Raw genomic sequence first — 10944 nt, 5'->3', positions numbered from 1 at the left:
TTGCTTGGCTTCCAGAAAGCGGGAAGAAGAAAACAAGCGGAAAGAGGCAGAGCAGCAGCAAGGACAGTTCAGCCCAAATTCCCACAAACCTCAAGCCCTTCCCTGTCTTCTCAGTCCCCATGATGAGCCCAGCAGGCAGAGCAGGGACCCAAGAGAGCAGCCACCTGCTGGCCACAAAGCCCAAGGCCCTGAGCCAAAAGACAACAGAAGGTCTCCAAGCAGACCCCCCCAGAAGGAGCAGAATGTCTTATCAGACCTGCAGGAAACAGACTCCAGGAAACCAAAGGGTAAGTGTGTGCACTTTGTTATTTGCTGCCAGCCCATGGACTATAGGCTCTTTTATTGGGTGTAGGTAGGCAGTTGCCTTTAAGGCAATTACTGGCACTTAAGTCTACCATTTTATGATTTGTTTTCTGTTTCCTATGGTTCTCAGTCCTCTGTTCCTCTTTTCTTCCCCTCATGTTGGTTATTAGAACATTTTTTAGGATTCCATCTTGATAGGTTTATTGTGTTTTTGAGTGTATCTGTTTCTATAGTTTCCAGAGCGGTGGCTGTGGAGACTACAATGTACATATGTGATTTGTTACAGTCTGCTAACACCAGCATTTTACCACTGAGTGAAATGTGGAAACCTCACTTCCATTTAGGTAGCCTTACTTTCCCTTGGGATCAGATGTTTTTATTATTTTTATTTCAATCAGCAAATATAATTTATAAAACTCATGAGAAAAAGAAGAGTCTATTTTATGTACTCATAAATCTACTCTTCTGTAGTTTCTTCCTCATTCCTGATGCTCCAGGATTCCTTCTTTTACCATTTCCTTTCTGACTGAAGAGCTTTTTTTAGCCAATCTTTAAAGTAGGTTTGCCAGCAAGAAATTCTTTTGAATTTCCTTTTGTCTAAATATGGTCTTTTCCCATTGTTGTTTTGGTGCATATTGGTTATACAAAATAGTGGGTTTAGTTTTGGCATATAACATGCTTTGATCATCCTCTCCCATTTAAGTATTCTTTTATTTCATTTCTAAAGAATTAAGCCAGACATAGAATTTATGGTTGACAGTTCTTTTCTTTTAGCACTTGAAAATTATTGTGCCTCCTCCTCCTGATTTCTGTGGTTTCAGATGAGTAATCCAGGTCATTGCAAATGGTCTTTCAAGGGAACATTCCTGCAAAACATGTTATATTTCTCGGCTTTCAGGATTCTTTTGTTATCTTTAGTTCTCAAAAGTTTAGTACGATATATCCTGGCCTAGGTTTTAGGGGATTATTCCATGGAGTTCATTTAGTGTGTCAGGGTCCCCAGCACCACCCTCAGGTTTGGTTATTTGCTGGGAAGACTCACAGGACTTACTGTATACTTGTACTCATGACTATGATTTATTATAATAAAAGCACACAAAGGAAAATCAGCAAAGGGAAAAGGTTTATGGAGCAAAAGAAAACAGGCACAATCTTTTAAGAGTCCTCTCCCAGTGGAGTCACACACAACATAATTCCTTCAGCAACAGTATTGATCAGTTAAACAACTTTTTGTCTACAAGAAAAGTTCACACAAACCTTGGACTCCAGGATTTTTATCATGAGTCATTCACAGAGGTACCCTCTGCCTAGTGTATGCCAACATTTCAGACTCCCAGAAGGAAAGCAGGTGTTCAGCATGAACCAGTGTTTTGGTAAGGGAATTTAAACACACTGAGCCACTCTTACAAGTTACGGAATGGTGGGAACCCGCCAAAATCTAATGCAAATGCTGATATAGTGAAAAAGGCAAATTATGTCAGTATAACTATGAAAATAGTTTCCACCCTGTAGATCCTCAGAAAGAGTCTCTGCAATCTCATGATTACTTAATTCAGGGTTTGGACATCTCAGTTTGTTTCTCTGGACTTCAGGTCCCTTAGCTGTGAAACAAGCTACTCTATCCTGCAAGGCAGTTATGGACAGAAACATTACTAATCTGGCCAAGAATTTCTCTGTAAAAGTAATGACCATAAAAATTCCTGGAAAATAGTTCCATAGTCTATTCTACTGTGACTGTATATCAGCGAGGCAGTCCTTAAAGACAGTGTGATTGTTTGTTACATGGGCATTCATGTGTCTCTTTAAATATCAGTTTTGCTGTCAATGATCTCTTGTGGCATAACAAACCACCCCCTAAAACAAAGTGGCTATAGGTTAAACATAGTTCTGTGGGTTAGCCAAGCAGTTCCTCTGCTGGTCACCTGGACTCTCTCATGTAGCTGCTGGTGAGCTGGCCGGGCAGCAAAGCCCAACATGGCATGGTGCTGGATGGTGACAGAGGTGACTCCATTCTCTTGCATGTGGCCTGTCTTCTCCAGTAAGTCAGACCATCTTCCTTACGTGCTCTTCTCAGAACAGTGCTCTGAGAGAAGGCAGAGAAGCTGCAAGGCCTAGACTTCAGAACTTTCACATCACTTCTACCACATTCTCTTCATCACAGTAAGTCACAATGCCAGCCCAGATTCAAGGGCGTGAAGAAACATGACCTCTGGATGGAAGATGTGCCAAAATTATATAATAGTGATATATACATATTACATTTGCTAGATGCTAGAGACTCAACAGGTCATTAAACATAGGACAAAAAGTATTTATGTAAGTTATATAACAGAATCCCACGTTGTGGCAAAGATTTGTTTCTTCTTCACTAAATCACTTATACGTGCATTCATTTAATTCATTCATTTTTGAAGCCACATTATGTGCCTGCTATATTGAATTCTCAAGACTAAGGATCACACCATGAAGTTTTTTCCTATAGCAATGGGTATAACATTGGTTACATGGGTTTACTGTCTATCCCCAGAATTACACTTAATCCCTTCAAATAGATAAATGTTAATAGTTCTTTAGTCCAGAGCCCTACAGAGCAGAGAGATCGGGGAGCACAGTAATTTCAGACTTACAACTACACAGGGTAGATGATTCACATTAGCCTTATTATGAAACATCCTGGAGTGGTTAACCTCAAGGCCAGTAAGGTCTACTGTGGACCTAGTCACAGTCTGATGAGGTGGCCTCACATCTGAAAACTCCATGTTGTTTCAGTTTCTAATAACCAATCTTTCTGTCTGTTCATTACAGTGATACTAGTTAGACTTTCTCAAGGTGATCTGGTATAGTTTTTCAATGACTTTTCAAGCCATGGGTGGCTCACAAAATGAATTTAGGGGATTAGACCAGACTCTAGCATTTCTATTCCTTCTACTGGAGCAGACTACAATAGAAAATACCAAAGTACGGTACACATTATAAAGGTAATAATTTCTCTTTCAGTGTTATCTACATATATGTATATATTATGTGAGTGTGTTTGTAGGTATATGCATGCGTATGAGTATATTAGGCCACAATAGAAGACTTAGTTCTTGGTTTATGCCATTGTCAAAAAAAAATTGAAGTTAGTGTTCTAGAACAACTCTGAGGTGGGGGAGATTCTTGCTCATTTGAGACCAGGAAGTGGCACCTACAGTAAGGGACTTTTGTGATGAGCCAGATTCAAATGTGCAGACAGGGTCTCAGAAAAGCCCAGCATCTAGACTTTGGGGAACAGCTAAAGGATAAGAGGCTGTGAGGCTGACTTGGATGTAAGGAAAAGGAACATGGGCAGTCTTTATTCCATTCATCTGCCCAAGAGACCACAGTACAAAGGAAAATAGATCCTTTCAGGAATCAAGAATGACCACTGACTCCAGCCTCTATGGCATAGTGTTTCCAGGAACCCCCCACATCATAGGCAACTCGAATCATGATTGGCCACGTAAAGAGGAGGCACAGCTGCTTCAGCTGACCAGGGTTCAAGCAGTCTACACCTTGACAGGTGAGCATCCCAGTAAGAACCTAGAGATGGGAAACATGTATCACCCCACTCTGTCCTTCACCCCATCTCATAGAGAATGTTACAGCATGTGGGTCTTTGCAGAACATCTAGTTCAGCCTTTTAAGAACCAGGAAGCTGAGGGCCCTGAAAGGGGGCAGATTTAAAGGTGTCTAGCAAGCAACTTCCTTCTCTCTCCAAGTTAATGGTTCCCTTCTGCTTGTTTATGATTTGTGCAAATCAAGCTTTGGAATTACACAGCCTGAGTTTACACTTAGACTCTGCCACTCTCTGGCAGTGTAAACTTGCACAAGTTACCTACCCTCACCAAGCCTCATTCTCTCTTTGGAAAAAAGGAAATAATACCTTCCTTAGAAAATTGAGAGCAGCAGAGATAGGCCATGTAAAGATGTAAAGACCGTGCCTAAAGAGCTCTGTGAATGTGTGCTTTTCTGGTAATTACCCTCATTATTTCAAATGGGGAAATAGAAAGAGGGCTAATCGTTAGAAAGATCGCTGTGGCTAAGTGGAGGGTGGACTGGAGGGACCAGATAGGTCTGTGCTAAACAGCAGCAGCCGGGTGAGGAACAGCAGGTGGCCTTTGGAGTGGAACTGAAACCGAGCATGAGGGCTACATCTGTAATCCAAGCACTGTGGGAGGCTGAGACAGGAGGATTGCAAGTTCAAGCACAGACAAGGCAATTTAATGAGACTCTGTATCAAAATAAGGTATGGGGGTGCTGGGCATGTAGCTCAGTGAGAAGGCCCTGGGTTCAATCCCGAGCACCACCACCACCACCAAAAAAAAAGTAGAATCAAGGGGACTTGGTGACAGATTGCTCACGTGAGGTGGGAAGATAAAGTTATCTTTGTGTCATTGTGGTTTTTCGAGTGTGTGAGGAGAAACTCATTGTTTCAAGGGCCAGCCTATTGTTTTCTTATTCTCACTCTGTACTGTCAGAGCTGGGAGCTGTGATTGGTGTGAGTAAAAGCAAGTCCTTACAGTGGACACATGCACAGTAGCTGGGGCAGCAAATTCACTTAGTTTCTTCATGCCAAAGGCTTCCTGACCTCTCTTCCTTGTTCCACTTACATATATTCAGTTATTTATATCCTCATTTGTATGTCTCAAATGGATCTTCTCCCCTCCTCCTGCTCCTCCTCCTCCTCCTCCTCCTTCTTCTTCTTCTTCTTCGGTACTCGGGATCGAATTCGAGTCCTTGTGCTTGCACAGCAGGCGGCAAGACCACTGAGCTAAATCCACGGCCCTCAAATAGATCTCATACTCAACCTACCCAAGACAGAACAAATTTGTAATTACATGGACTCACAACTATAGTATCATATAGTGTAGTTTCACTACCCAAAAAAATCTACTGTGTTCCACATATTCATCCCTCTCTCTCTCCTAGCCCCTGGCAACAACTTGTCTTTGTCATTGAGTCCCTAATTTTGCCTCTTACAGATTGTCATATAATTGGAATCATATACTGGGTGGCCTTTCTGGAAACTTCTGTCACTTGGTAATAAGCATCTAATGTTCCTCTATGTCTTTTCATGGCTTGATCATTTCCTTTTTAGTGCTATATAATATTCTGTTGCCTGGATGTACCACAGTTTATCAATTCATTTGTTGAAGAACATCTTGATCACCTCAAAGTTTGGCCTGTTATGAATAAAGGTGCTATAAATATCCATGTGCAAATTGTGCAGACTAAAGTTCTCAGCACCACTGGTGGGTAAATACCAAGGAATGTGATTGCTGGATCTTATGGAAAGAGTATATTAGTTTTGTGAGAAAGTACCAAACTATTTTTCAAATGGCTATAACATTTTGCATTCCGACCAGCAATAAATCAAAACACTCCACATCCCTACCAGCATTTGCTATTGTCAGTGTTTTGGGTTTCTGTCATTTTGGTAGGTATCTTCTTTTACTCCTTTCTATTTTCTACTCCTTTCCTACCCCATCCCCCTGAGGGTGCATTTTCTATAGCCCCGCCCTTTTCTTTACATGAAGAGAGCCAGTTTATTCTTTTTTATTGAGGTACTGGGAACTGAACCCAGGGGTACTCTACCACTGACCAAAACTCCTAGCCCTTTTTGTTTTTAGACAGGGTCTCCCTGAGTTGCCCAGGCAGAACTTGAACTTGCAATCTTCCTATTTCAGTCTCCCTTGGTGCTGGAACTACAGGAATGTGTCATCACACCTGGCTTAGATTATTTACACTTAAGGGTGCCAGGGGTTTAGCTCAGTGGTTCCGCCAACTGCCTTGAAAGCACAAGGATCCGAGTTTGATCCTTGGTACCAAAAAGAAAAAAAGGAATACATTTAAGAGTAAAGTCTGTTTCTGAAAACACATTATTTGGATAACCTGTGTATCTGTTTTATTATTCATTCTCTCTGTTGGCACCACCCACCTGCCACCTGCCTGTATATATTTGCTTAAATGCTGGGTATCTTCCCAAAAGAATTAAAAGAATCATACCACAGCGATACATGTGCACCCATGTTTATTGCAGCACAGTGTGAAATTGCTAAAGCTTGGAAACAACCCAAGTGCCCATCAACTGGAGACTGGATAAAGAAGATGTGTTTTTTTTTATAAAATGGAGTACTACTCAGCCATAAAGAATGAGAAACTAGAGTCATTTATAGGTAAATGGATGCATATTGAGGCCATACTCATAAGTGAAATAAATAAGACACACATGTGTAAATACCAAATAGTTTCTCTAGTGTAAGAAACTGAAAGTGTAAATAAGGGTTTAAATGATTAAAATGAATAATTGATAATTTGAAATAGGAAAAAAGGTCCAAAAAGGTAGGGGTGAAGGGAGAGGAAGGGGAAAGGAAAGAAGGGAAAGGAAAAATTATGAGAAAAGAAAAAAAAATGGAAATGATGTCTATGTCAATAGGGAAGGGTGGAGGGGGTGAAGGGCGCACAGGTAATGGGGAAAAAATAAGAACCAAGATATATCATGTACAGGTACAAACACCCAATGATAAATGTAAATGTATACCTAAAATGTACTAATAAAAAGAACTTAAGAATAATAATTAAAAAAACAGCATGGCCTCAATGTCTCTAGTTTCTCATTCTTTATGGCTGAGTGGTACTTCATTTTATTAAAAAATCACATCTTCTTTATCCAGTTTCCAGTTGATGGGCACTTGGGCTGTTTCCAAGCTTTAGCTATTACAAACTGTGCTGCTATAAACATGGGTGCACATGTATTGCTGTGGTATGATTCTTTTAATTCTTTTGGGAAGATACCCAGCAGCTGGGTCAAATGGGACCTCTAGTCCTAGTTCTTTGAGTATCTCTCCATACTGATTTCCACAGTGGTTGCACCAGTCTGCACTCCCATCAACAATGGAGAAGGGTTCCTTTCTGCCCACACCCCCGCCAGCATTTGTTATTGGTTGATTTCTCTTTTTGGGGGGGTACCAGGGATCAAACGTGGGTCCTTGCTCTTGCGAGGCAGACAGCAGAACCACTGAGCTAAATCCCCAGCCCCTGTTAATGGTTGATTTCTTGATAGCAGCCAGTCTTTCTGGGGTGAGGTGGAATCTCAGTGTTGTTTTCATCTGCATCCCTCGAATGACCAGTGATGTTGAATATTTTTTCATACGTTTATTTGCTGCTTTTACTTCTTTGTCTGAGAAATGTCTGTTCATTTCAGATGCCCATTTTTGAATTGGGTCTTTAAATTTGAGAGATCTGATTTTTTTCAGTTCTTCATATATTCTAGATAGTAGTCCTTTGTCTGAGGTACAGCTGCTAAAACTTTTTTTCCACATTGTAGGTTGTTAGCTCTGTTGGTGATTTCTCTTGCAGTGCAGAAGCTTTTTAATAAGACGAGATCCCGGTTGTTGATTCTTTCTGCTAGTTCCCGTGCTGCTGAGGTTTTGTTCATGAAGTCTTTTCCTATCCCATTGTCTTCAAGAGTTCTACCTAACTTATCTTCCAGCAAGTTTCATGTTTCTGTCTTAATATTTATATCTTTAATCCACCTCGATCTTAGTTCAGTGCATGATGATAGGTATGGGTCTAGTTTTAATCTTTGGCAGGTTGAAATCCAGTTTTTCCAACACCATTTATTAAAGAGGCTATCTTTCCTTCAGTGAGGGTGGTTGGCTCCTTTGTCAAAGATGAAGTGGCTGAGTGTGTCTGGCGTTGTTTCTGCATCTTCTAATCTATTCCACTGATCCTCAGGTCTGTTTCTTTGCCAGTACCATGCTGTTTTTATCAAAGTAGCTTTGTAGTATAATTTCAAGTTGGAGATTGTGATACCCACTGCCATGTCTCTGTTGCCTAGAATTGCTCTTGCTATTCTAGGTCTCTTCTGGTTCCAAGTGAATTTTTGGGTTGTTTTCTCTAGCTATGTGAAATATATTGTTGGAATTTCAATCGGCATTCCATTAAATCTATATAGCAGTTTTGGAAGTATGGCCATTTTTACTATATTGGTTATTCCTACCCAGGAGCAAGGGATGTCTTTCCATTTTCTTATATCCTCTTCGATCTCTTTTTTCAGAGTCCTGTAGTTTTCAGAGTAGGAGTCTTTTGCTTCCTTTGTTAGATTGATTCCTAGATTTTCACTTTTTTGGATGCTATTGTAAAAGGAATTGTTTCCCTAATTTCTCTCTGAGTCTGTTATTTGTGTACAAGAAGGCTATTGTTTTTTGAGGCAACCAGATATTTAATAAGACCATCTGTTGCCCACTCCACCACTACCACCTGCCTAGACAGTGGCTGGTTAAGCTTGTGTATTTAGCACTCTGATTTTAAATTTTCTCTTTGTTTTCAGCCTTCAGAGAGGTCCTTATTTTCTTGAAGGTATGATGGTGCTTTTAAAAGGATGTTCATTACATTTTGGTCGCCATTTCTAGGTACTTAGTAAAGGCCTTCAGGTTATCTACCATATTGCTGGAAAAAGAAGTTGAACAGTTCTTTTCCAGTCATAATTGTTATAGGACAAGTTTATTTAAAAAATGTGAACAAACCAGCATAATTGCCCTACTATGTAAGTTTTAAACCATAACTACTCTTCCCTTTTGTCTCCCCAAGAAACAGCCAGGAAACATTCTAAAGGCCACTCTGCCTGTGTCCACATCAGACCCAATGAAGGCAGTGGAGACTGGTGTCTGGGAGTCTCCTCTGTTGATAAGTCCAGAGGTGAGACAGCTGGCGAGCATCGGTGTGAGAAGGGGAAAGACATGTTGAAGCAGCCCTCCTCTGTCAGGGGGCCTGGGCCCAGTGACAAAGGAGAGGACCCTGGCTGTGCGGCTGCAGGCCTTCCACTGCAGGATGGGCACCGGAAGCCCAGCAGGCGGCATGACTCAGCACCCAAGGCCAGAAGTGCCCCCCAGAAAAGGCTCACTCAGGAACTCAGAGGAAGGTGCTCCCCAGCTGGGTCAAGCCGGCCTGGCAGTGCCAGGGCGGAGGTGGTCCACGCTGGGCGGACTCCTCTCCACCACTGCACACCAAGAAACAAAATGATACAAGACAAGCTCGCAGGAGGGGATTTACCAGAGAGCACAAAGGAAATGAGGTCAGGAGCCAGGAAGTTGGGGCCATCGACCCTAACTGAGAACATTCAGCTATCTAAGGAGACTGATCCAGCCCCTGGTCTCCTCTCTGGGCAGAGTGTGAATATTGACCTTCTCCCTGTAGAGCTCCGGCTGCAGATAATCCACAGAGAAAGAAGTAGGAAAGAGCTGTTTCGAAAGAAGAACAAGGCAGCAACAGTCATCCAGCGTGCCTGGCGAAGGTAGGAAGAGGTGCAATGGCATCTTTGGTTCTTTGGTTGTTAGATGCCCTTGTAGGCTTGTATGTCTTCCCAGTGAATTCCATGGCCAAATTTATGGAGCCAGCCCATGAAATCCACACCTGTACATCTTAGTGCTTTACACTATACAGTGAAAGTTATGTGTACAGTGTTTTTGCCCAGAAAGATGGGAACATACCCAGAAGAGTATGCAGTAAAGGAAAGAGCCCTGGTTTGTAACACGAAGCCTGGGATTCCAGTGTAGCTCTACCAGGTTGTCTGAATTGGGGCAAATCATTTGGCCCCCCTCACCCTCAGTTTCCTCATCAGTAAAACAGGATTTAACAATTGGCCACACATGTCCTGTTTAGATGATAGGTTGCTGGGATTAATTTATAATTCATAAACCCTAAGGTAAACACACATAAGACATTTTGTTTTTCTAATTTTTATGTCTTTACTCCCTACAAATTAGTCGTATTACAGTTACCTGAACCCAGCCTAGATATAGTGGATTGAATAGCTGAAATTTATCATGTAAATTGTCTGAGCATCTAATCAAGCTCAAAATATGGGTTAGACACTGGGAATTAAGGTGGTAGCTGTCCTAAAAGATTGGGTCAGTGTCCTAGGATGGTAGAGACAGACACCTCCATGATGGAGACAAACACCTCTTGGGAGGACTGGAAGGTTCTTTGCTCCAAGTTTTCGTGTATCTCATAATCTCCTTCACACTCCAAATCAGGCCTTACAGTGATGACTTCCCAAGGAAGAGTTGGACCCATCACCAAAGGTGGGAGTTCTATGGGTTCCATCTTGGGGAAAGGAAAATAGGGGATAAAGTGAGCAAATCATTACAAGGCCTGTGTCAGTAGAAACAAAAACAGGCCATGAGAACACTACCACTGGCAGAAAGAAGAAAGTAGATCAGTTCTTAGGAGGTCCAGAGTGAGAGCCCTGTGGGAATAGCATGCCAAAAACTGTCTCACTCACAGCCAGTGATCTAGCTTGTGCTTGTACAGCCTTTGAAAACTGTGCCCTCATGTCTGCTTGCACTCCTGTGATCTCCCAGTCACACTGGAAGCCATCATGATGGGGATCTGTGTTTCCATTCTCAGACAAGCAAACCACTCAGAGGAAAAATAACTTCTCTTTGAGGTACAGACCCAGCACTTGAACCTCAGACTCACATCTTGGGGACTTTCTTTTACATTATAAGTGGTTTTTTGCTGTGGTCAAGATAAAGGCAGTGGATGCAGCCTCCTGTGCCTTGTCTGAGAGTAGGATGAAGAAGGGCTGCCTGGAAAGTACACACACAAAGAACAATC

At 41.9% G+C, this 10944-nt stretch overlaps 1 protein-coding gene across 13 annotated transcripts in view; it reads left to right on the top strand.

The window, feature by feature from the left end:
- Invs (inversin) overlaps window positions 1-10944 on the top strand; it is a 174671-nt gene that overhangs the window by 144617 nt on the left and 19110 nt on the right. For 8 of the 13 annotated variants that reach the window (XM_021244616.2, XM_021244615.2, XM_087184238.1 and 5 more), the window contains 3 exons: window positions 16-287; window positions 8917-9619; window positions 10362-10409. In XM_021244616.2, coding sequence (XP_021100275.1) covers window positions 16-287; window positions 8917-9619; window positions 10362-10409 — 1023 coding nt within the window. The remainder of the gene's footprint in view (window positions 1-15; window positions 288-8916; window positions 9620-10361; window positions 10410-10944) is intronic. The other 5 variants (XR_002389442.2, XM_021244621.2, XR_206094.4 and 2 more) reach the window with 5 other exon arrangements.

The sequence above is a fragment of the Heterocephalus glaber genome, unplaced genomic scaffold (assembly GCF_053883595.1).
Source record: "Heterocephalus glaber isolate CG9 unplaced genomic scaffold, H.glaber_assembly_v1.0 deba00001481, whole genome shotgun sequence".
Lineage (NCBI taxonomy): Eukaryota > Metazoa > Chordata > Mammalia > Rodentia > Bathyergidae > Heterocephalus > Heterocephalus glaber.
The sequence above is the reverse complement of the archived record's forward strand: the minus strand, read 5'-3'. Positions and strand labels throughout refer to the sequence as shown.